This window comes from Nicotiana tabacum, chromosome 1 (genome assembly GCF_000715075.1).
Source record: "Nicotiana tabacum cultivar K326 chromosome 1, ASM71507v2, whole genome shotgun sequence".
Classification (NCBI taxonomy): domain Eukaryota; kingdom Viridiplantae; phylum Streptophyta; class Magnoliopsida; order Solanales; family Solanaceae; genus Nicotiana; species Nicotiana tabacum.
Window position 1 is genome coordinate 30984222 of NC_134080.1, and position 26580 is coordinate 31010801.

General features: G+C 36.4%; 2 protein-coding genes across 3 annotated transcripts; both read left to right on the forward strand.

Annotated features, from left to right (window-relative positions):
* Nucleotides 1-8125: 8125 nt before the first annotated feature.
* LOC107826403 (uncharacterized) lies at nucleotides 8126-16202 on the forward strand. 2 transcript variants are annotated; one of them, XM_075249434.1, is made up of 9 exons: nucleotides 8126-8491; nucleotides 12288-12415; nucleotides 12516-12587; nucleotides 13637-13782; nucleotides 13882-13996; nucleotides 14075-14155; nucleotides 14254-14391; nucleotides 14568-14655; nucleotides 15823-16202. In XM_075249434.1, exons 1-9 carry the CDS (start codon nucleotides 8194-8196, stop codon nucleotides 15954-15956), a joined length of 1200 nt encoding a protein of 399 aa, XP_075105535.1. In that variant the 5' UTR covers nucleotides 8126-8193; the 3' UTR covers nucleotides 15957-16202. The 2 variants fall into 2 exon arrangements, with proteins under 2 accessions (XP_075105535.1, XP_075105543.1); XM_075249442.1 differs by lacking the exon at nucleotides 8126-8491 and adding an exon at nucleotides 9005-12181.
* A 1745-nt stretch (nucleotides 16203-17947) lies between these two features.
* On the forward strand, nucleotides 17948-24489 carry LOC107826404 (putative methyltransferase PMT14). Its single transcript, XM_016653380.2, has 7 exons — nucleotides 17948-18274; nucleotides 19886-20565; nucleotides 21363-21573; nucleotides 22535-22820; nucleotides 22974-23360; nucleotides 23681-23758; nucleotides 23925-24489. Exons 2-7 carry the CDS (start codon nucleotides 19915-19917, stop codon nucleotides 24163-24165), a joined length of 1854 nt encoding a protein of 617 aa, XP_016508866.1. The 5' UTR covers nucleotides 17948-18274; nucleotides 19886-19914; the 3' UTR covers nucleotides 24166-24489.
* The last annotated feature ends 2091 nt before the right edge of the window (nucleotides 24490-26580 follow it).

A 26580-nucleotide genomic window follows, 5' to 3' on the forward strand; every position in this document is an offset into this window, starting at 1 on the left:
ACCACTCCCATGGTTGTTAAAAAAAGCAAAAATTAGAGAAGTTGATAAACTTGAAGGAAAAAGGTACGAGATGGATAAAAGACTTACGTGCAAAATTCCACTTCTCAGGGAAGGGAACGTTATTCTCACCCACTAAACCAATAGTGGGGGCAGCAACAAATCGGACGTACCAGCCACGGTCTTTGTCATCTTCAGGGCTCACTAAAATCCTCTTACTCCTGGCCACTAGGGTAAAAATGCCATTACAGAAAAGTCTAGGGGAGTAAAGATGAATCAGGTGAGGGAAAGTAAAGGAAACGTCAGCCAAATTGGTTAAATGCCTCAAACAGGCAACAACCCTCCATATGATTGGGCCAATTTGACCCAAACAGACATTAAAAAAATGGCAAAATTCAAGAATAACTGGGTCAATAGCTGGTTTGAACCCTAAAGTGAAAGGGTATGTATAAACAAAAGAGAACCCAGTCAAGTAAGAAGTAATTCTCTGATTTGGATTAGGGATAATAATGGAAAAATCATTACTCCAATGACAGTCTTTGTGAACTACAGGAGTCAAAACTTCTGTAATTTGAGTGGGGTAAGCGTCAGCACGATCTAAGGCGGAAACTTGGTTTCTAAGAGATTCCCTATCATGGTAAAAAGATAATTCTATAGGGACTATCTCCTCTACTAAAGGTTCATGTAATGGTTCAGAAGGTTCTTTATCCCTAGAAGATCTGTGAAAAAGGGAACCTCTGGTTCTGGAAGAAGGACCAGAGCTAGGAGAAGGTATAAACGAACCACCACCGCGAATAGATCCTAAGCTACGAAGTCTACCTCCCCTTCTATGTCTAATGGGGGCATTAGGGAAGGTACTAACAATGGGAACTTTCCTAGGGTTAGGATTTGGTGAAGACATGGCGAAGAAGAATAATGTGAGGAATTAAGTGTTCAATAAGCTTTATGTGGTAAAAGACAAGGAAAGAAGTTATATTTATATTAATACGCCATCGTCAAAGGTAAAAGTGCAGTAATGGAAGGACCATAATAATGATAACTGGCACTTCGTAAATAGTAGAGCCGTAAAAAGCCTTGAAAAGGGCTGCAAAACTGCAAAACTACAAAACCAATGGGAAAAAAACACATGTACGGAGCATTAAATGGAAGCGACAATTGAAGCGTCAATTTTGTCATAGCATTAATGGTGACAAAAATTCTCTTTTAATGAAATCCACTTCCCAAATATTCAGCCGATGAATAAATGGAAAGTGGGGGCACTATCTGTATTGGAAAAATTGTATTTAAATATAAAGGTGACGTGTCGAATACGTGTCGAATACGTGTCGAAACACGTAGACTGGTCAAATGGTCAAAAGACTTACAACTAGCCAAGAGGCACGAGTTGCAACAGATACTAGCAAATGGCAGAGAAAGAGGCACGAGCAGGAATACAAATAACCCAGCACCCGTACCTATCTAAGTCATTTATGTCTAAGAATCAAAAGGAATGAATCTGACAATAGAAAAGAGTGCAGATACGGCATTTAATAGGCATTAAATGTGGAATACGTTAAAGAATTTGTATTGAATATAATGATTATGTAACGCAGCATTAAATGTCTTTAATTACTCATAATAGCCTCATTATGATTTGGGCAAAACGTATATCTCCAAGATATCTATAAAAGGCAGACATCTGATCAATTGTGGGGACATGAAATACTATTGATACAAACTTTGGTTTACTTATTTTTCTCTTGATTACTCTCTTGCTACCTAAATTACTTTTATACACTCTTTTGATTATCAGTAATTCGTATTCTTCTAAATTCTAGCTTTAACTAAAATTTTATTTTTGGTTAAACAGGGTCGTTACAATACTGGTCTTAACAAAGTAAATTGATCCATGGAAGAGCACTCTTAAAGTGGGTTGAAAAGCATTCTGAAGGTGAGTAATAAGAGAATGTATAATGAATTCATAACAAAAGAAGAATACTTAAATGAAGATTCAAGCTTCGTGGGTCATGCCTTGATCACTAGAATAACAAACAATTTGTTAGAACAAAGAACTAATTTGAGAACCCAAATATTTAGAATTTGAAGATGTAATTAGATGGATTTACAATATCAAGGTAGTTGTAGGCATTTGTAGCAAGAAATGTTGCGGCCATAGTGATAGTAAGGAGTGCTAAAAGGAAAACAAACAAGCTTAACCATTCCTGAGCTTCTTGGTGAAAATAGGAAATATTAAATCTCTTTGTAGCTAGAATAGTGATGCAGAAAGTCGGAGTGGTCAATATATGTGTGCGCGCGCGCTTTATTTTGTAGAAGTAATGTGGGGCTTGAATGCTTGATCCAAGAGCTATGCGTTACAAAATTATATAAGGCTTTTTGAGGTCCCTTAGCAAATGGAAGAAACAATGTAACATCAAATACTGGATACCAAATTTGGAGCAGCCTTCCGATTGAGCCCACATGATGACCTGACTCACTTAAGTGAATGTGCCCTTTTTCGTTCAATGCTATATCTTTCTCTTCTTAGTTATTTCTACTTATAGTACTAACACTTGTGTTATCAATTTTGTTTGTAGTGCTTATTGATCACTTTATCTGTAGTATATACGGATTAATTTATAACTTTTGCTTAATATCGGACTCAAATAGTCAGAAAGTTTATGTGACTTGGAGCTCTAAATATCATTGTAGGTATCACTATTTCTCTAAAAATCTAGATTGGAATAAAATTTGAGCTTGGCTTTGTATATCTGAAGGGAAGCGGGACAAGTTGCCTTATAAAAGTTGATCCTCTGATGTATCTGAAGAGTAGAACTGTTAGAGGCTCGCAGATGATCTTAAGCCTCGATTAGTTTTATTAGTTACAAACTCTGGTTAGCTCATATAATGCCAAACATTAAACCCATTACTTAGTTTTTGCCAAACTACTAAGTAAGAGTTAACCCGCTTAATTGCTGACAGTGAAATTATCTGTTATGTAAATCAGAAGATTGCTTATATGGCTCGTGATGATCAGTTTGAGCTTGAAACAGCCAACACCAGCTCTCTACTCTAAAATATGTACTTTGATGCTTTTTATGAAAGTGGACCATATTTGATAATTTATTGTACTTGATACTTTCTGTAAAAGTGGACCAAAGTAATTTCTTGAATTTGTGAAATACTCTGCATGCAAATAAGTTGAGTTTGTTCCTTTTGATCTATTCTACATGAGTGTTGTGTCCTTTTCAGGTTTGTGATGTTAATAGGTTATATATTTTGTTTTAGACAAGTGTAGGTAAAGATTGCAATGAGCAAGAACTTAAGATGTAGTCCAGTAAATTCTGCAGTTGATTTTCTCAGATGCTTATAACACTTCCAGCAAATATTTGTAATTACTGACATGTTGTTCATTCTTGGAGAAAGTGCCTTTCTTAGTAATGACTATGTTGAAGCTTTAAATAAACTTTTGAGAGAAAATAACGAATAACAAAAATAGGAAATTAAGTGTTCACAATTATGTTTTAAAAATCCATCTCAAGCTGTTTTTTTTTCATAACTAAAGTAAGAATGAAAATAGACCTTGTTCAAATTGTTGGGCCCGTGCTAGCATGGGCTATTCACATCTAGTTTCAATATAAATTAGAAGATTTGACATTGGTACATATATCAAGAACATCTAACAAATAATTACAAAGTTGTCCTCCCTGATCAATTTTATCTTCTAAGTAGTTTTCTATTGTAACATTTGTTCCTTGATATGCTTGACTTCTCAATATCGAATGATTTCATGACATAATCAAGTATCGTTTTCTCTATTTCTGTCTACACGAAAAGTATAGGATATTCAATTTTATGGCGCACACTATACTTGTCCTAAACAACTTCATGATGTGAAGGTTACACAAAATCATCACCATTAAGATCAATGTTTAATTTTAATAAGCTAGACCCATTAATAAACAACGCAACAAAAATTTTGACTAAAAATTAAATCGTTGATAATCTAGATTAGAAAATTTCAAGCACAACGTTCTTCCAATAATCTTCACCTTTCAAGTCATCATTGCAACCATACTATTAGTTCATTGGCTAATAAAAACATGCAAAAAAGAAAAAGAGAACATAAAAAAAGCAGCATTCAGAGGCAGATTACAAAGAAAAAGGAGACAAATAGATTGCACACACTAAAGAACTCTCCCAAAAACTTTTACAAAATCTCAACTACAGATGAACAATTAAAATACTAACGATGGTTAAATATAGAATGTTGTATCAAAAATGCCCTCTGTCGTATCAAAACTTTCATTTATTATATAGTAGAATGTTGATAACAATGTGTTGAATTGACCTATATTAAGCTGGCAATAATTAATTTTCATTTTGCGTGAAAAAATGGTTATGAGCTAAATCTTCCAACAGTCCAATGTTTATGCCTTTGCAAAATTGTGATGCAAACAGTACCAGTAGGAGTTACCCAATTTTTGTATGACAATTTTATGCATTATTCATCTTCTTAAATATTATTTTATGTATATGACATGTACCATATAATTTAAAAGGTATAATAATAAAATTACAAACTCAATACTCATTTTCTTACAAAAAAATCAACCTTATTTACCACTAAAAAGTGATTGGTAAATTGTTGCTTCAACAAATATTTCTTCTTTGTTAATGAACCTTTTTTTCCGCAAGAATTACGATTAGCTAATAAAAATAAGCTTAGAGTATTTAAGTAGTGTTTGGACATAGATTTGATTAAAATTTGAAAAAAGAGTTTTTGAAGTTGTGTGGCAAAATAATTTTTGAAAGTTGAAGTTTTGTTTGGACATGCATTTTATTTGAAGAAAAAATGAAGTTTTGTGAGTGGAATAAAAAATTTCAACCAAAAAACTGCCCTAAATCAGTTATTGGGAACTTGAAATTTTTTGAATTTTTTTGTCCCAAAACATAATAATATTTCATAAACAAACAATGTTTTTAATTTTTTTAAAATGAAACTAAAATCTATAGCCAAACGGGAGCTTAGTACATTATGTGATGTAAGGATTAAGTGCATGTCACATATGTACTAGAAGCCTAATATTAGTAAGAAAATTAGAAGGATTAGTTCATTATTTACCAGTTTCAAAACTTTTAAGTTATAAATAAAAAAATCAAATGCTTAAAGTTGTGGAAAAAAACAAGAAAAATAAAAAAAACATCCAATGCTACTTTTCCCTCTTAATTTCCTAGAACTAGAATTTGCACCCAATTTCCATAGATCCTCTCAGGCCATCTCCAACCTTGCCCCTTTCCTATACAACAACAACAACAATAACGATCCAGTATAATCCCACATGTGGGGTCTGGGGAGGGTAATATGTACGCAGACCTTACCCCTACCCCGAAGGGTAGAGAGGCTGTTTCCAGGAGACCCTCCGCTCAAAAAAAGCAACAGGAGCCGATATATTAGTACCATAAAAATGCATAATAAAATAACAGCAATATAAGAGATATTAAATACAGAATACGAAATACGAAATACGAAATATATGGCTGGTATAGTAAAACTAGCAGGTAAAGCCCTACATCAATAGACGACCAATGACATTCTTAGTCTAACTCCTAACTGGCTAGTCTCACTCTATTGTGCTGTAGAAATATTCATAACTTTCCCCTAACCTACAACCTTAATGCTCGACCTCCATAATTCCCTGTCAAGGGCCATGTCCTCAGTAATCCTAAGTCGCGCCATGTCCTGTCTGATCACCTCTCCCCAATACTTCTTAGGTCGCCCTCTACCTCTCCGCGTGCCCACCACAGACAGTCGCTCACACCTCCTCACCGGTGCATCAGTGCTCCTCCTCTGAATGTGCCCGAACCATCTGAGTCTTACTTCCCGCATCTTGTCCTCCATGGGGGCCACGCCCACCTTCTCTCGAATATCTTCATTCCTAATCTTATCCATCCTTGTATGCCCGCACATCCACCTCAACATCCTCATCTCTGCTACTTTCATCTTCTGGATGTGTGAGTTCTTTATCGGCCAACATTCAGTTCCATATAACATGGCAGGCCTAACCACTGCTCTATACAACTTACCTTTTAGTAACGGTGGCACTTTCTTGTCACACAAGACTCTCGACGCTAACCTCCACTTCATCCACCCCACCCCTATACGGTGTGTGACATCCTCGTCAATTTCCCCGGTCCCCTGGATAACCGATCCAAGGTACTTGAAACTACCCCTCTTGGGAATGACTTGAGAGTCAAGCCTCACTTCAACTCCCGCTTCCGTCGGCTCAACTCCAAATTTACACTCGAGGTATTCCGTCTTCGTCCTGCTCAACTTGAAACCTTTAGACTCAAGAGCATGTCTCCAAATCTCTAGCCTCTCGTTGACGCCGCCTCGTGTCTCATCAATTAGAATAATGTCATCAGCAAATAGCATGCACCATGGCACCTCCCCTTGAATATGATGAGTCAGTGCATCCATCACCAGGGCAAATAGGAATGGGCTGAGCGCAGACCCTTGGTGCAACCCCGTAATAACTGGAAAGTGTTCAGAGTCGCCTCCTACTGTCCTAACCCGAGTCTTAGCTCCAGCATACATGTCTTTAATCACCCTAATATAGTCAACCGGGACCCCTTTATCCTCTAAGCAGCTCCATAAGACCTCCCTAGGAACCCTATCGTACGCTTTCTCCAGATCAATAAACACCATGTGGAGATCCTTCTTCCTATCCCTGTACTGTTCCACCATCCTCCTAATAAGGTGGATAACTTCTGTGGTAGATCGCCCCGGCATGAACCCGAACTGGTTGTCTGAAATAGACACCGTCCTTCGCACTCTCATTTCTACCACTCTCTCCCAAACTTTCATGGTATGACTTAGTAATTTGATGCCCCTATAGTTGTTACAGCTCTGGACATCACCTTTGTTCTTATACAACGGGACCATTATACTCCACCTCCACTATTCAGGCATCCTATTAGTCTAGAATATAACACTAAACAATGCAGTAAGCCATTCCAAGCCTGCTCTACCCACACACCTCCACAGTTCAACCGGAATTTCGTCTGGCCCGGTAGCTCTGCCCCCTCTCATCTTACGCATTGCCTCCATGACTTCGTCGATCTCAATGTCCCTACAATTACTTAATTCATGGTGACTGTCGGCATTCCTCAATTCCCCAAGTATAATATCCTGATCCCCTTCTTCGCTTAGAAGTTTATGAAAGCAGGTCTGCCACCTCCTCTTAATCTGGTCATCTCCCATCAAAACTTTGCCGTCATCATCTTTTATGCACCTCACTTGGTCCAGATCCCGAGTTGTCCTCTCTCTCACCTTAGCGAGTTGAAATAACTTCTTCTCCCCACCTTTGTTCCTTAGTTCCTCATACAGATAAGCAAAAGCTGTCGTCTTAGCCTCCGTCACTGCCATCTTCGCCTCTTTCCTAGCTACCTTATACCTTTGACTGTTCTCTCTCTTCTCCTCCTCGTCAGTGCCCCTTCCCTATAATGATGGCAATTTTTGGGGGTAATTTAGCTCCAACCCTCTCCATTTTTGTCCCCAAAATGGGGATAAATAGTGTTCCCTCAAATATGGGGTACACAATTCATCTCCTCCATTACTATTCATCACTTTTTTTTATTATTTTATTATTTAATCTTTTAATTTATCTCTTTATATATACCTAATTATGTTTATGTAATGCCTTTATAATATTAATTTTACATCTTAATTTTGGTGTATAATTTTGATAAATTAATTTTCGTGCATTTATTATTTTTATGTAAAATTGTAAGTTAATTTTATTATAAGTTATAATTGTACAAAAATATGTAATTATCTCAAAAAAATAAATGGTGCAAATATAAAATATTAGATGTTGCTAAAATTGAAAGGTGCAAATATAAAATATTAGATGTTGCTAAAATTGAAAAGTGAAAATTGAAAATATATTAAAATAAATGTTTGCTTACAAATTATATTATTTAAAATTTTATGGAATTGTTTTAATGAAAATTATAAATTAATAAAAATAAAAGATAAAATTTGTTTAATGAAAAATAGAAAATGAAAAATAATAATATAATATAAAAAAAAGAGAATAATATAAAAAAATTTGGGAAAAAAAATGAAGAATGACCGGAGTAAGCTGTCCAAAAATGGGAAATGGCATTTTGGGACAAAAATAGGGTAAAAGTTGGAGATGAGCTAAGTGATCATCAATGGCTTCCACACCTCGAACACGGCCACCTAGACCGCCTTCCTCTCTAAGCCCTAACCCTAAACCCACCAGGTACAAATCCCCCTCTTCTTCTCGTCCTTCTACATCATCCATCGCTATTCCTCTAGAACCTTCGTCCAACTTCTTCCCTTCCTCTAAATCAGAGTTCTCACGGCTCCTCGCCGTCGTCTTTGTTGCAGCCGCCGTCGCATTTTCCTGCAACTACGTCTTCACATTTCTCAATCGTCAGCCGAAACCTTTTTGCGATAGCAATCCCGACTTCGATGACTCTCTCTCCGGTTAGCCCATCTTGATTTGTTCTTCTAGTAAATTTGTTATTTTTTCTAATGTTATTTAGATTATTGTTTTTTTCTATAATCAACATGTTAGGCTATCACAACCTGATTATAACAATTATCTCCTCCGTCCCGATTTATCATACTGCTTTTTGTATACTTTCACAGCTATCAGCCATTTTTTTTTTGATTTGCACCGGGTGTCCGAGTCTCTTCGAGCCCCGACTATTCCCGGGGGTGCACAGGCCCTCGGCAAGGAGTTTCCCGCAAGTGCACCGCGGTTAATTCAGGTTTTACCCAGTCCGATGGCCCTCAGAAATTGTTTGCACCCAGTGGGTTTCGAACTTGAGACCTTGAAAGGGAGCAAACCCCAAGGCTCAAGTCAATTGCCACCAGGCCAACCCCTGAGGGTTGCTATCAGCCATTTTGAAATCATCAAATTATTCAAAATTGAACTTTTTAATGTAACGTTTTGGATATCATATGTTAGTGTTCTCTTAAGCTATGGCTAAATAAGGAAGTTGTAATGCCAGAAGAATTCAATCTGTTGGAGACTAAGAAAGCCGCAAGCTTTTGCTAGACAAGTACTCCTATATTTAATCCCCAAACTTTATAATTTGGATTGAAAGTCATATTTACACCTTAAATTGAGGAGCATAATCCATAAAATATTGATTAGAAGAAAAACCAAGTTGCTGGACTGGATATTTTAACTACAGCAGCTCATGACCTGCTCTTGTTTTGAAAAGCTTATTACTCCGAATGATGGGATTGGAATTTTAACATTAACGACAAGGGAAGCTAAGGTATGGGCTTGGAGTGTTGTCATAAGAGGTCTAGGGGTTAAGAAAATGCTAGGTGGTTCTGATATACTTCAGCTTTGTTAGTATATCATGTGGAAAATGTAATGTTTATCACATCATAGAGTTATTCAAATGATTCATTACAATATCTTGTGATACACTATGTCTGTGTCAAACATACCATTATGCAGATTGCAGAATGTCCCCAATTATCTAGTATATTTTTAATACTTATTGGAAAACACTCTTAATAAGGAGGTTAAAAGAAAGATAAAACTGCCATAATTTGTTAATAGTGGGAGATCAACACATGATCATCTGTTTTCCTCTGCCAGATTCCTCTTTACAGAGAAAAGAAGCAGAAGATTACCAGAAATGCTTCTTCCTCGTAATTTCTCTGCCTGTTTAACTACTTCTGATCTCCTCCAGCGAAAAAAAGTTTTTATATGATTTCTGAAAACTGTTTGTTGAAGTTGTCAATCTTGCATATTACCAGACAAAACCTTAATCAAGAACAAAGGTGATATCCAAAATTATAACAACTATAGGGGTATCAAGTTGCTTAGTCATACTATGAAAGCTTCGGAGAGGGTGGTGGAAGTGAGGGTAAAGAGGATTGTGTCTATATCCGAGGATCAATTTGGTTTCGGACGTTCAACTACCGAAGCCATCCATCTTGTTAGGAGGTTGGTGGAATAGTACAGGGAAAGGAAGAAAGATTTGCATATGGTGTTTATTAACCTAGAGAAATCGTACGACAAGGTCCCAAGCAGTGTTATCAAAGGCGAAAAGCGCAAAAAAGCTCTAAGGTCGGTTGGGGATTTAAGCGCAAAGCGCAAATAAAGCGTGGGCTTTAGGAAAGAAAGGCGCAAATAGAGTAAAACTATAAATATGTATATGTAGTCCAAGACTAATATCTATAAGTATGAATACCAAATATGGACAAAAAAATTGAAGAGAATTTACGATAAAAGTGAAATATCAATTGTTTAGTGTCGCCTCTTCAGGATTATGCTTATTGCCAAGGAAAAGCATGTCTTAGCGCCTTGATGACAACACTGAAGCGCCCGTTAAGCGAGTTGAAGCGCTCAACGTGTTTTGAGCCTGGCTTTAGGGCTTAAGCACGCTTTGAGCGCGCCGTTGATAACACTGGTCCCTAGGGAGGTTCTTTGGAGATGTTTGGAGGCTAAAGGTGTTCCTATAGCATACACTAGGGTGATTAAGGACATGTATGATAGAGCTAAGACTCGTGTGAGGATAGTGGGAGGAGACTCGGTTCATTTTCAAGTTGGGATGTGTTTACACCAAGGATCTACGCTCATCTCGTTCTTATTTGCATTGGCGATAGACCCACTGACGCGTTATATTTAAGGGGAGATGCCATGGTGTATGTTATACGCTGATCATATGGTATTGATTGATGAGACGCGAGACGGTATTAACGAGAAGTTAGAGGTTTAGAGACAGACCCTAGAATCTAGAGGTTTCAAGTTGAGTAGGACTAAGACAGAATACTTGAAGTGCAAATTCAGCGACATGACGAGGGGAGCGGACATGGACTCGTGAAGCTTGACTCACAAGTCATCCTAAGATGTTATTTGGGTCAGTTATCCAAGGGAATTGAAAGATTGACGAGGATGTTACACACCGTATAGGAGCGGGGTGGATGTAATGGAGATTAACATCAGGCGTCCTGTGTGACAAGAATGCGCCACCAAAACTTAAAGGTCAGTTCTACAAAGTGATGGTTAGACCGACTATGTTGTATGTGGCAGAATGCTGCCCGATCAGAACTCATATATCCAGAAGATGAATGTAGCTAAAATGAGGATGTTGAGATTGATGTGCGGGCACACTAGGTTGGATAAGATTAGGAATGAGGATATTCGGCAAAGGTGAGCGTGGCCCCATGGAGGACAAGATGCGAGAAGCGAGACTTAGATGGTTCGAGCATGTGGGAAGAAGAAGCTTAGATGCCCTAGTAAAGGAGGTAAGGAGGTGTGAACGGTTGCCCTTGGCAGGTATGAGAAGAGGTAGAGGGCAGCCTAAGAAGTATTGGGGAGAGCTGATCAGGCAGGACATGGCACGACTTCAACTTACCGAGGACATGGCCCTTGATAGGAAGGTGTGGAGGTCGAAAATTAGGGTAGAAGAATAGTAGGTAGTCGGACATTTTTCTGATCCGTACCGAGTTTATTAAGGCTAGTCTGTTAGTATCTTGTCGTTGTTCTTAGATTGCTAATATTATGGTTGTTTTCTTACTATATTCTGCTTCGGTTTTCTAGTATCTTGTCGTTGGTACATCTTGTTGCTATTGCTATCGCTATTGCTCTCTTCCATCTATTTTTCGGTTCATACATTGCTGGTATCATTTTTCTGGACTTTGTTGTTGATATTTGCTTGTTTCTATTCTTCCTCTCGAGCCGAGGGTCTTTCGGAAACCGTTTCTCTACCTTCCCAGGGTAGGGGTAAGGTCTGCGTACACGTTACTCTTTTCCGACTCCACTTGTGCGATTTCACTGGGTTTGCTGTTGTTTCACCAGACAGAAACTTAATCAACACATTAGTAAGATCTCGCTGCATCTTAATGAGTATCAAGAACATCTATCTCACATAATGAGAGCATCTGTTCAGTTTCTTGTATCCATATCATATAGCCGGAGAAGGGTAAATACCACAGGTTAAAATTATTATTCTGGTTCTAATCGGGAAAACAGCTGGATATGTTATCTTCTTTTGTAATTTTATGTGGAACACTGGTAAAAACGTCCTAACCTAATATGCGGTTTATTATATGTTATTTCTATGTATTTCTGTTTTGCATTTGCTTATTCTTGCAACATTCCAAAATCGTGTGATCCTCATTTTGGAGAAGAGAAGCTGCGAACCAGTATGTTCTACAGTGCTGACAGCTTCTTAAATAACTTCCAACTTTTTCAATGTTCTTTGAGATCAATAGCGTTGTTGGGTTTTAATTATATTCCTCTTGGCTTTAGACTTCTGTGAGCCTTGTCCACTTAATGGAGTATGCCATGAAGGCAAATTAGGGTGTGTGCATGGCTACCGGAGGCTCGGGAACTTATGTGTTGAAGATTCAAATATAAATGAAGCAGCTAAGAAGCTCGTGAGTGACACCTATTTACCTTATTCAGTTATAAACATGCAATGTTGATTAAGTTTGGGTTTTGAATGCTTACTCAATTATGTAATTTACGTATGTGCAGTCAAAGTCAGTAGAAGGTCTTCTCTGTGAAGAATATGCTCAATTTTCATGCACAGGCACTGGCAATACTTGGGTGTGTTGCTTTTGAATCTTGTGTATAGCCCCCCCCCCCCCCCCTTCGCCCCCTCTCTCTCTCTCTCACACATGTCACACACACGCACATACAAAAAGAGAGATCCTCAAGATGTCTGTTGTATTATTTTTTGATAAAGGTAACAGTATATTCATCAACACAAAGCTTGTATTGGAAATCACAATTACAGAAAAAAGGAAGAGACCTATTTACATCTGTCCAAGATTCTTCTTACAAGGACTCTAACAACTCTAATAAAGTTTCAGTTTCATCTACACAAAATTCTTTTCACCAAAAATAAAAGGACAAAATACAGTTGAGCTTAATTTTCTGTAAAGAACTCCTGTCTTCAAAACACCTATCATTTCTTTCCTTCCGGACATTCCACCAAATGCATGCTGGTATAGCCCTCCACCATCTCTTCTTCCTTCCCCGGCCACCTACATTGTTCCAGCACCTCAAAAGATCACAAGTAGTCCTGGGCAAGTGGGCACAGCCCAAGTTGTATTCACCAGTGCAAGGAATAACTGCCACAACTGAGATGTAATAACACAACGTAAAAAAAGGTGGCTGTTGTCTTCTTGCTCCGCTTAGCATAGGAAACATCTAGAGCTCAATAGTAGTCGTCTTCTTTGCAGATTCTCATGGGTAAGACGGGCCTTCTTGGCTACTAGCCATGTAAAACAGGATACATTAAAAGGAACTTTTACTTTCCAGATAAGTTTCCAAGGCCAGAAGCATTGTTGTCCAGGATTGCATAGAAGCTTGTAAGCCCCCTTGACTGAGAAACACTTGGTATTGTTCCCTTTCCAGATGATAGAGTCCTCTGCTTCAGATGTTGCTTTGAAAACCTCCAGAGCATTGAAAAATTCAGTCACTCTTACAATCTCCTAATCATTTAGTGCTCTTCTGAAGTTAAGATTCCATCCCTGTTGACTCCAAACTTCCTGTATTGTTGATTCAAGTTCTACCACCAGACGTTCCATCCCTCTCTGTTGTATTATTAAGCTACCGAGTTAACATTCTCCATAATTTGACGCTTGCCTTAGGTTCAAAGTAACCAATTGTGGGAAAAAGTGAATGAATCTAAAATAATGGATGAGTATGGCTTGAACAAGGCTGTTTATGCTCATGCCATGCAACGAGCCATGGAGGCTCTTGGCAAGGTTTTGGAGAGAAGACTGAATGATCAAGGGTATGCTCTGATTTCTGTTATATTAACCATTATTTTGTAACAAGCAGATGAAAATATATCATATTCTTTTTCATTAATGTTTCTTCATGTTTTGTCTAGAATTGAAGAGTTGAAATGTCCAGCTTTGCTGGTCCAACATTATACACCAATTTTCTGTCGCATCCAGCAGTGGCTTTTTGAGCATGCTTTGCTATTGGTTCCAGCTTGTGCATTGGTACTCCACAGTAAGAGCAGCCTTTGGAAGCTTATATTATAACCATCTAAACCTTGTTGACAATATTGGAATTTACAGCTGCTGGGATGCATTTTCATGCTGTTAAAACTCCGTCGGAGGTACTACTTGTCAGTTAGAGCTGAACAGATATATAATGAGGTATTTAACATCGTTTTCTTTCCTTGGAGAATCTATCCTGTGACATTGTTTGCTCTCAGTGTCAACTTGTGACAGGCTATACTAATTGAATATGATAGGCTTGTGATGTACTTGAAGAGAAGGCAGTGAATGCAAGAAGTATGACGGGCAAGCATGAACCTTGGGTGGTGGCATCACTGTTACGGGATCATCTTCTTTCACCGAAGGAAAGGAAGGATCCAATGTTATGGAAAAAGGTGCTAATGTCCTCCCTTCTTTTTAACATTTTTTGGTTCAGGGATGATACTATGCTTCCTACTTTTCCGATGCCTAGTTCAAATGCTTTCAGAGTGTAACAAAATAGTATATGGTTCTTGATTTGAAAAAACAAGACAGTAGAAGGTTCAATCTTTTCTATATCCATGTTTTGTAGGTTGAGCAGTTGGTTCAAGAAGATTCTCGTCTAGAGAGATACCCTAAGATGGTCAAAGGTGAAAGTAAAGTGGTATGGGAATGGCAAGGTATGGTAGTCACTTTACTGCCTTAATTTTGAGTTAAACACTTGTTGTTGTTGATCAATTCACCTTTTGGCTAACATGTTCTTTCTAAGCAGTTACTGGTTCTTTTTCCAGTTAAAAGTCAATTAGTTAACTGCAACGACATTTGCAGTTAAAACTTGATCCATGGAGCAAAGTTCACACAATTTCACGTTGAAAATGTCCATTTTAATAGAAACACATAATAGGAATTTTTGCTCCTATGGATGTCTTTTAGAAACACTTCTTTTCCTGTCGAGCAGTTGGAATTTACTATTAAGAAAACAGGTTTTTTCGCGCTGAATGGTGAACACCCCACTGATGATGTGGTAAAGTTGTTAATTGGTTTCTGAGTTTTCTTTTTACTTTTGTTGTTTTTCTTTTTTGACTTTTTCTCCTTCCTAAAGTTTTTGTAAAATATTTAGTTGCATCTCTTCCTCCTGCCATAGCAGTATGGTAAGTGGTAAAATGTCTATCACTTTTGAGACCTTGAGAGCCCAAATTCTAGGTAGCATTTTACAATGCATTAGAGGCGACTTATCATCAGAGGCTGTAAATGTTACCTGTGTTACAAAAGATCAGTTGGGAATTTGGGAAGAAAGTTTCAAGCCAGTGCATTAATGAGTGTAATAGATTGAGTCCTTACAAGAAAAAGAGAGTAATAGATTAAGAGATTTTCGATAGCAACTACTTACAAAGTAAGTTTGAGACTCCTTTTGGACTCTCTTAAATAGTTAACTAACTACATCATGAAGCAATATTATGGAGGTGTGATGCTGCCTCAAGGCAAGTGTGAATTGTATTTTGTTCACAAAGTATAGTCCTTCCCATAGCTTCACTTCCTACTATTTGACTTTGTGCGAGACTCTTATAATGGTTACCTCAATCGAGTGCTTCCTTTCTAAACTTTTCTGTTCTCAATAATATCCCTATATGACAATTTAAGACGCTGAAATTTAAAGACAAACATCAGCCACTTTGAACGAGGTATATCCCCTGCCTTGCTAAGGTAAAGGCGTAAAGCGCTTTTACCACATTTTAGGGGAAAAGAAAGAATATAAGACAACAATAGCATAAAAGTCTTTATTATTTGTCCCTCTCTCTGTCTTTCCTTATTTCTTGAATTTGACTTTAGTCTTTCTGTTTTTCTAGTTGAGGGTTCTTTAAGCTCTTCGGGTAAGAGGAAGAAGGCACAGGAAAGCAGGCTAGAGAGAGGTGAACGCGCAAATCTCTCCCCTCAGCAAAGGAGCTGGCTATTAAAGTCTGAGGAGCCTGTGAATTGCTGAGCTCTATCCTACGCTCTTGTTCGCGTGTTTTAAGTTGTTGTATAGTAGTACTTTTTATTGGCAAAATGCAGTTCCCAGTGTTGTACACTTAGGTCCATGATACACGTTTCAGAATAGCCTTGTAATCTGATTATTTAGTCTGGCCTTAACCATGTTAGTGTGCAACAGAGACGCAACAATTTTGGCTCTGATGGAATTCATGTGGGAGCTTCATAGCCCCTCTCTAATTGTACTTTCTTTACGTCACATTTCTGTCTAATTGTCCCAAAATGAACCTTGAATTTGATGGACTATTTTGTGAGCCAGCTCGACTTGTGATACTGCCGTCAAGATTCTTTTAGGATTATAAAGGTGAATATTGGGAAAGAAAATGGCATTGTCAAGTCATAAGAGCTATATTCGCAATGAAATTGGAAAAGCCTGAGAGCCAAATACTACTATAACAATAAGAGCCAAATACTACTATAACAATAACAAATCCAATGTAATTTCACAAAGTGGGATCTTGGGGAGGGGGAAGTAGAGTGTATGCAGTCCTTGCTCCTTTTTTGTGAAGGTAAGTAAAAGAAGTAGACACAACACATAGTAACATCAACAAGATATGGTAATAGAATAGTTGAAGCGAAAGGTGATATAGTAAAAGAAATCTACGGATAAAAAAGTATGAAATAAGAGATTAATACTGATGTTACCGACATGAAAATAAGATATTCCCGCCTATCTACTAACCCGAGAGCTAAATACAAGTCAAAATATACTAAAAATAATGACTTTATGGGACCAAATAGTGTCGGTAGAGTGTGAGACTTACTAATGCAATGGCACTTGATAGTATGTCATCTTCAGATCTGTCCCCCAACGGTCCATAATCAGTATTTCCTTTCTATTTTTCCATTTAAATTCTCCCTCCACCTAAGTCAATAAATAATGTCTTTTACGCGTACCCTTCATGTGATTTTATTTCAACACATTTGGATGTAATTAATAAACTGACCTTAATATATCTTGAGGTTTGCTTAAGATTAGTGTATTGAAAATATAGATTAGTTAACTATAAATGGAGAAGGGAATCTAAAGTAACCTTCCTACTAAATTCTTTATTCCTCCAAAGTAACATGCTGCATTATGCAGATCTACCTTAAATTCTTTTTAAGATGTACCTTTTTGTTGCATAACTTTTATTTCAAGTGGGAAAAAGGTTTGCTTTTTTTAGCTCATAGTTTTAGTTTTATTAATCATATTACCATTTCATTTTTTTAAAGCATAAACTTGGGTCTCTTGGGTCCATCTAAGCATCCAGATCTAAGATATATATAAGTATCAGAATATTATTATTACAGTTAGCTGCGGAAAATCCAACAGTCCATTTTTAGAAATAAACAAAAAATTGTTGTCGGTCACATTAAATAATTAAGCCATCTTCATCTGTGAATCTATTCATGTCATACACAAAATTGTCATAATAATTGTCCTCCCCAGTATAAAATGGTATTCTGGATCTTTTGGAAAACCAGCTGGGTTATGATGTAGACAGATGAATCAAGACCTTTTTTTTTTATATGGAAAAATAAATTTGAGATACTGTTGCATGCTTGTGTTATTTTTTCACAAATTACTTGAAATAAAACTAAATATGTAAAATATGTCTGCTACCAAATCAAGTTTAAAAGGTAAAGAGAAAGTTGCAATTCTCGGATATGCGCTTATGGCGTTCAAACAATCGACTTATTAGTAAAGTTAATTCCTCTGTCTAGAAGTGGTGATAAAATATATCGACCTTAAAATTTTATCTAACGAAAAATTTACAGATAATTCATTAAAATTTTGCATATCTCCCTTTTTTCAAAGTAAAAAAAATATTGAAAAAGGAAATATGAACTTGGTCCCTTTTTAATTATCCACTTGGCTGAAAATATGATCCCTACTTACATGCTTATAAAAAAAAAAAAGAAAAATAAAAAATAAAAAAAGAACAAGAGTCCTAACGCGGTCTCTCCACCTTTTCACACTGTACCCATTATTATTATTATTATTATCCACCCCCGGCTGGACTGTACTGAATCTCCTCATTTTTACTGCTCAAAAAGTTGAATGGGGAACTTCTCAATTCTGATCTTTAACTAATTACTTCTACTTCTAATCTACTCCATTGATTCATCCTCTTTAAAAAATCTATCTTTCTTTCAAAATACAGTGCATTTATAGCAGAGTATGTGTAGGCTGCTGCTTTCTGTTCCCTTCTATAATCATTAGAAAACCTTAGCTTCAGATCTCTCACTTGTCTACTGAGGACTGAGGGGAGCTCCTCTGCTTTCTTGGTAATGAACTAAAGTCTTGATCTTTTTATAATTTTACTGTTTTTGTACTTTGCTGCAATGGTTTTGGTTTTCTGTGTAGTAGTGATCCAAACTTTATTGTTTCAGCTTCTAGCTATTTGATGATGAAGTTTTCATTTTTTTTTTGTGTGTACCCTTTTTTTTTCTTTAAGTTTGTGGATCAATGAGTATGATTTTCTTTTGAACATTCCGAGATCTGTATTTTGTGATTTCTTGTTTCAGAGAATTCAGTTCATTACTAAAGTGTGTTAATTGCTTGATGCACTTTCTGCTCTATGTTGTTAGATTTGCTCTTTTTACCCCTTTTCTTAATGCTTTTCAAGCAGAAGTCAGAATTATGGTGATTTAGTCTTTATTGAGTTCTTTGATAATACAGTAACTTCATTGTGAATATTTGTCCCAAGGGATGTGTTATATGAAGTAAAGTGAAATAGTTAAAACTGATTTGTGTCCTAGTACGAAGACACTGAGTTCTTGTTATTTGATCAAGTTTTCATCCTTTTTTTTTGTGTACCCTTTTGTTTTCTTTAACTTTGTAGATCAATGGATATCATTTTCCTTGAAAAGGTTAACTTTCAGTTTTGCGAGATCTGTGTCTGGTGATTGCTTATTTGGAGAATTCAGTTAATTATTTGAATATGTTAGTTAATTGATGTGGAGGTTGAGGATTAGGGTAGAAGGTTAATGGGTGGCCGAGCGTTTCTCTTTGTCTTTATTAGTTCAACAGTATTAGTGTTAGTATGGCACCCCTTTATCCTTAGCTTGCTATTGTCGCATCTTGTACTGTTATTACTTGCCACAACTACTCCCTTAGTTTGCTCCCACTACATACCTTGTATTGTTGTTACTTGCTATCAATACTTCTTTCATAGTCCCTATTGCTATCTTGGTTTTAGTTTTCTAAATATATTGTCTTGCTATTACCTGCTATCAGTGCTTCTTTCGTATTTTATTTAGCCGAGGGTCTATCGGAAACAGTCTCTCTGCCCTTTCAGGGTAGGGGTAAGGCTGTGTACATCCTACCCTCCCCAGACCTCACTTGTGGGATTATACTGGGTTGTTGTTGTTGTTGTTGTATGTTAGTCAATTGATGCACTTACTCTCCTAAGTTGTAGTACAAAGATCTTTTTGTTAAATTCCCCCCCCCCCCTCCCCTTTTGTTTTTCAATCAGAAGTCTTATGGTGATGTATTATTTTCTGAGTTCTTTGATGAAATCTTGACTCTTCAGTGTGAGTAGTCATTCCACTTGGCTGTTGTACTATCCACGAAATAAAGTGAGGAAGTTAAAGAAACATTTATGTTCTGATATAAAGGTTAAATCTTGACTATCTATAAATAAAACTATTAAGAATTCATCCATTTATGCAATTAGATTATATTAGGTCTCTTTGAGTTTGTGTCCTTTGAGAATTTCAGTCGAGCTGTTACTGTTCGGCTGTCAAGAACCAGTGAGTTGCCTGTATCATGAGACTTAGTGGATATGAAGCTACTGTTCTCTTGGCTTGAGATGATTATATGAAACTTACTTTTAGAAGAAAAGTATCTTTCGTATCCTGGAAATTGCTCGAAATTCTAACTTCTTTATGCCACAGGGAACTTCTGGTGCTGCCGCAAGCAGATAATGGCGTCCAAGTATCATGCACCAAGCAACAGAACACGACGGCCAATCTCTATATTGATTGTAATTGGCCTTTGCTGTTTCTTTTATCTAATAGGAGTTTGGCAGAAGAGTGGGTCCGGAAAGGGAGATAAATTAGCACTAGCAGTGACCGAGCAAACTGCTGACTGCAATATCTTTCCACCATCCACTCTGGATTTTGAATCACACCATAATTATGTGGAAATGATTGAATCTTCAGAACCAAAAACTAAAGTATACAAGTCATGTGATGCTAAATACACTGACTATACTCCCTGCCAAGAACAAGACCGAGCTATGACGTTCCCACGGGAAAATATGATATATAGAGAAAGGCATTGCCCTCCAGACGATGAAAAGCTTCGTTGTTTGATTCTAGCACCCAAAGGATACACAACTCCATTTCCATGGCCGAAAAGCCGTGATTATGCCTACTATGCTAATGTTCCTTACAAACACTTGACAGTTGAGAAGGCAGTCCAGAACTGGGTACAGTTTCAGGGAAACGTTTTCAAATTTCCAGGAGGGGGTACAATGTTTCCTAAAGGAGCAGATGCATATATTGATGAACTTGCATCTGTGATTCCAATTAAAAGTGGCATGATAAGAACTGCTCTTGACACTGGTTGTGGGGTATGTTTTCTCTTCCTTTTTTCCTCCTTTCCCTTAAAATTTTACTAGTAATTCCATTAAGAAAGCTATGTCCATGATGCTGATTATCTTTGGTGGTTATTTTGGACTATAATGAAAGAGGAGAATTTACCTGATTCATGTTAAACAAGTTCTTGTCGATGAGCAAAACTGCATTACTAAGACCACTGTGTTCTTAACGGTAACACATATTTTAAAACCTCTGTTAACATAGTGATACTTGACTAGTTCTCATTTACTTGTGACAGTGCTATTTATAGTGGTTATGCCATTGAAAGCTTAAATGGGATATTTAATCGCTGCGGTCATTGAAGTGACTATCTAAATACTTTCCATTTACCTGTGAGAATACCCTCTTTCCTTGAAAGTTGCTGGAAAGGATACTATCCCAGTTGATTTACTACAGCGAATATTTGAAAATTCTGGAGTCTAATATAGCATACGGGTCATAAAAAGTAGTCTGTCCTTCACCATCTTTGATATACCTTGTAAAATCTTGTTTTCAGGTTTAAAAACTCAAAACTAATAAATAGTCAATCTCACTTGCCAGAATATCTGCAAGTTCTTCTCGTGCTGTTGTTGAGTCTTTTCCTGTTTTTAAGTAATCACATTCTACAAGAAAAAGGGTTTCTCTCTGCATTAATGCTTGTTATTATTCATCAAATATCATGCTTTTTTGAAGTACTCTGCATTAATGCTTGTTATTATTCATCAAATATCATGCTTTTTTGAAGTATCGATAATAGACAACTTATTACATTCACATATCATGTGATAAGGTTGCAAGCTGGGGTGCTTACTTGCTGAAGAGAAATATTCTGGCGATGTCATTTGCACCTAAGGACAATCATGAAGCACAAGTGCAATTTGCATTGGAGCGAGGTGTACCTGCTGTTATTGGGGTGTTTGGTTCCATACACCTTCCATACCCATCAAGAGCATTTGACATGTCTCATTGTTCTCGCTGTCTCATTCCCTGGGCATCAAACGGTAATTTGCGCAAGATATAGTTTAACAAGCTTACCAAATTTTCTGATATAGACCTTCTTTTTGTCTTCTTTATCTCTTATTAGATGGACTTAAGATCTGTGGAACCTTTTGGAAACATAAAATTGGAAACAGTATTTATCAAAAAAAGGAAAAAATTGGAAACAAGGTATATAGGTTCTGATGACTCTGAAAATATGCGTTGATTGCCATAGGGCAGATAAGCCTTTGTCCACTAACTCTAAAGTATCATCATCTTTGTGTATATTGATGTAACTGTTTTTTTATTAAAATGAAAAGCATTAGCCTTCTAAGCTTTTAAAAAGAGAAGTTTTGATGTTGCTGCGAAGTTTTGGACTGTATTATTTGGTGTTAGATATTTCATTCTTTACACAAATGATGTCAAAGTCTTTGGATGTGAGTCACACTTAAATTGGAGGACATTTTATGTTCGTAACTAGCATTCATAAATTTGTGGTTCCTATATGCTATAGATAAAATGTGGAAATGTTATAACTTAGAATGCATGAATTATTGGACTATTAGTTCCAATTTGTAAGTGTTTAGAGAGGAATAAACACATAAATGTTACACTGACAGGTACTTGCAAGATTCAATCTAAGACCTGAACCTGCTTTGCTACATAAATGATAAATGTAAAGGTGGAATTAACCATTTACGAGGATTGCCATTGACAACTATCGTAAAAGAGTTAGTGACAGAGATTTGGATTTTGAAATGAGCCTATAGTGTGACCGACACCGTCCAAACTGTAAAATCCTCTGTGTAAGAGGAAAGATCCTTGTTGGAATCATGTAATGAATAAAAATAGGTGCTGTATGTTAATAATTCTAAGTAGTGATTGTGACTTTAGCTTATCCTGAGAAAATTAAAATTGCCAGCGATGACTTTAACTTTCAATGGTGAATTTTCTGGCTTGCTAATAATTGGCTTGTATGTGCAGAGGGTATGTACATGATGGAAGTCGATCGAGTTTTGAGACCTGGTGGATACTGGATACTCTCTGGTCCTCCACTTAATTGGAAGACCTATCACAAAGTTTGGAACAGGACAATTGCTGATGTGAAAGCTGAGCAAAAGAGGATTGAAGATTTTGCTGAGCTTCTTTGCTGGGAAAAGAAATATGAAAAAGGTGATGTAGCTATATGGAGGAAAAAAATAAATGGAAAATCATGCAGCAGAAGGAAATCTGCCAGCATATGTCAAACAAAGGATACTGATAATGTCTGGTGAGTTAATATAGCCCTCTTGTCAAATTACTTTTATTTATACTCCAGAGACCCTCTTCACTTGTCACCATAAATATTGAATGCTAGATTGGTCCCATTATGTAAGTACTAATTTGTGTTTATATTTCTACTTTGTATAAAATGGTGATTCAGGTATAAAAAAATGGACGCATGCATAACCCCCTACCCTGACGTCCAGAGTTCTGATGAAGTAGCTGGAGGGGAATTGAAGAAGTTTCCAGCTAGGCTTTTTGCAGTTCCGCCACGTGTAGCCAATGAAATGGTTCCTGGGGTGACAATTGAGTCTTATCAAGAGGATAATAAGCTTTGGAAGAAACACGTCGCTTCTTACAAGAGGATCATTAGCCTACTTGGCACCACAAGATACCACAACATAATGGACATGAATGCCGGACTTGGAGGATTTGCTGCAGCACTAGACTCTCCTAAACTGTGGGTAATGAATGTTGTCCCAACTATTGCTGAAAACACTCTTGGTGTCGTATACGAGAGGGGCTTGATTGGCATATACCATGACTGGTACGTACCGCTAATGGTTTCTTATCAACTAAACTTTTTTTTTTTGGCAAATGGTAAAGAATTTTGCTGGTTTACTTTAATGGGCATTCAGCCTATCCACCTACCCCAATTATCAAGAACTTGGAAAGACCTTCCCTTTTATTTACTGAAAACCTATCGCATCTAGGATTCAAATGAAACATTCACAATCTACTGTTACTTGCATGTTTGAAAGGATATCCTTGGTCAAGTGTCATTCTTCTGTTACTGTTTGACACTGGGAATAGTTGAGAATATTGCTTCTGAAACTGGGATTAATTTCGATTTTATTCTACTTTCAGGTGTGAAGGCTTCTCTACCTACCCGAGGACATATGATCTCCTTCATGCTAATCGCTTGTTCACTTTGTACGAGGATAAGTAAGCGTTCTTAAACTCTTCTTTAAAGAAATGGATCTATGCTCTGATTTTTATATAATTGAGAGGGATCTATAGCTATCTATGAAAATCGGATATATATTACGTAGAAGAGATGCTGATTCTCAAAGCGATATGCTGATTCTCAAAGCTATATTATTGTAAACAGGTGTGAATTTGAAGATATTCTTCTAGAAATGGACCGTGTTTTGCGTCCTGAAGGGTCGGTCATTCTTCGAGATGGAGTTGAAGTACTGAACAAGGTTAGGAAAATTGCTGCCGGCCTGAGATGGGAAACTAAATTAGTAGATCATGAAGATGGACCCTTGGTACCTGAGAAAATATTTGTTGCTGTCAAACAATATCACGTTGAAGGTGATGACGACCAGAACACACAAAACGATGAATGAATCGCGCCAATATTTGAGTATATGGTTAAACCTATCAATTTTAAAGTGGAAGGTAAGATTTCCAGACAGAGACATGAAGGTTTTTTTTCTCAAAGATGGCATACAGCAATAGTGCAAGTTCCTTTGATGTGTGATTTTGGAGATGTGGTGAAAAGCAAAGATCCCTTTTTCCAAATAATGAAGCAAAGCAAGATATCAGTAGTGATATCTTTGTTTTAGAGCATCTTTGTTTAGCTGTTTCCACTAGCTACAAAATTGAATATTGCAACATTTGTAACCTTATTTTTATCTTGGCAATTTAATTTATTTAAACTGTTAATCAAAGGACCATCAAGATGCAGACATTCCTTGTGGGCATTTCTAGTACTATATTTTATAAGAAAATCTTCTGCAAGCCACATAAAACCGACAATGCTTGTTTCCAGATTTAACCCCAAAAAAATAATAAAATCAGATACAATATAATAGTGTTCTTGTCAAATCTAGTCCCATTCACCCCTACTGGTCTCCTTTTTAGCCCTTTATAAAAGAAGCTATACTCTTCCTCTTACCTCAGGTAAGTTATTGCCTTGGTCAACTAAAAGGGGGGACCGGAACCAAAATGTTGCCTTTTGGACTCAAAGCACCAAAATAGGTAAAAAATAGTTGGTAACCTTTTTATATATAGCACATGAAATATATAAATGCGTTATACCTGAATGTAAAAAGACAGTCAGGTATAGCGCATCTAATGCATGCGCTATACCTATTTAAAAAGGTCAGCCTCCTTCACGACTGAACCCACTCCAAAACGGTCTCCACTCCCTACCCCCTCTCCATTTTTAAAAGCTAAAAACTCCATTGGAGCCCACCCTTTCCCCGAAATCTTGTCCCATAATTATTTTATCGATCTAACACTCGATCCAAGACGTTTGCCCGATTCAGTTGTCAAATCTTCATTGTTTCTCCATTCAAAAAAATCGAAAAATAGATATTCCGAATCACTTTTTTAATATAAGTCATGTATATAATTGAGTAATTAGTTGTTATTACTATATTATATCCGTTTTGTCATTATTTTGTTTTTGTTTTTTATCCTGATTAGTTTATTTTTGTGCAAAAAATTATGAAAATTGTATATTATTCCTTTGTTGAATAATTAGTGTTATATGTTTACTGTTTTTATCGTTGACATACAATTATAGCTGTACAACAATAATATGTGACTTTAGTATTATTTAGTGCCCTTTAGTGTTATGTAGTGCCTCCTAGTAGACTGATAATAAATTTTAATTTATGTAAGTTGATGTTATTTATGGCCATTTAGAGTAGTGTGCCTTTAGTACTCTTTAGTATTCTTTAATGTAGGATAAAATCTATGTATCCTCATTAACTAATCCGATTAGAGTACTCAATTATGGATCAAATTTTAATCAATCATTAAGTGTATAGTAAATGTATTATTAGATAAGAATCAAAAATTAGATATGAATAAAAAATTAGATATGAATCATAAATAATTAATTGGCAGTATAAAAGAGATTTTTGTGTAAAATATAACAAATTAACATACAAATCGTTATGAATGAAATAAATACTTAATAGTAAATTTTTAAAAATAATATCAAATAGTTAAAAAAATTAAGTATTTAGTATTATTTTAATCAAGAATAAAGATTGTTAAAAAATTGACAGTACGTAAAAGATATTGTGCTGTTTTTTTTATTTAAAAGTATTAAATAAATCGTTATGAATGCAAAAAAAAATTAATAGTATCTTTTAAATAAATAATTATTAAAAATATCAAGATTAGTTAAACGAATTAAATATTTAATTTTCTTATAACGATTAATAAATATGAAAAAAAGTTGACAGTTCAAACAAAACCCTGTTGAATTTTAGTCGAAAAATCTAAAAAACTAACCTATAAATAAATATTTTATTTATCAACCTAAATAATAATATAGAAAATTTATCGATTAAATATTAATATAAAAAATATCGCAATATATTTAGAGATGTTAAACGATTAAAGAAAAAAATACTTTAATTAATATTATTCAATTTACAGACATCGTCATAGATCCTCTGTCTATGCATCCTGGATATGTTGTTCCAGAGCTACTGTTGCTCTAGGGTGGCCATAGGTTTTCACATCTGGGATCGACAGTTGCTGTCTCAAATCTTCTATCCCAGACGTATAGACGATCTTTGGCAGTTCATTAGGGACCACCGACTTCATCCCCGTACAGTTACATACCTTCAGCGGATGAGGTTTTACCAGATTATAGAGATTGGCCGGTTGTAGTTCGACTGGCCCCTAATTACGGCTATGATCGAGCGGTGGAGACCGGAGACTCACACATTTCATCTACCTATCGGCGAGACTACCATCACGCTATTGGACGTGGAGGTTCTACTCGGGTTACCCGTTGA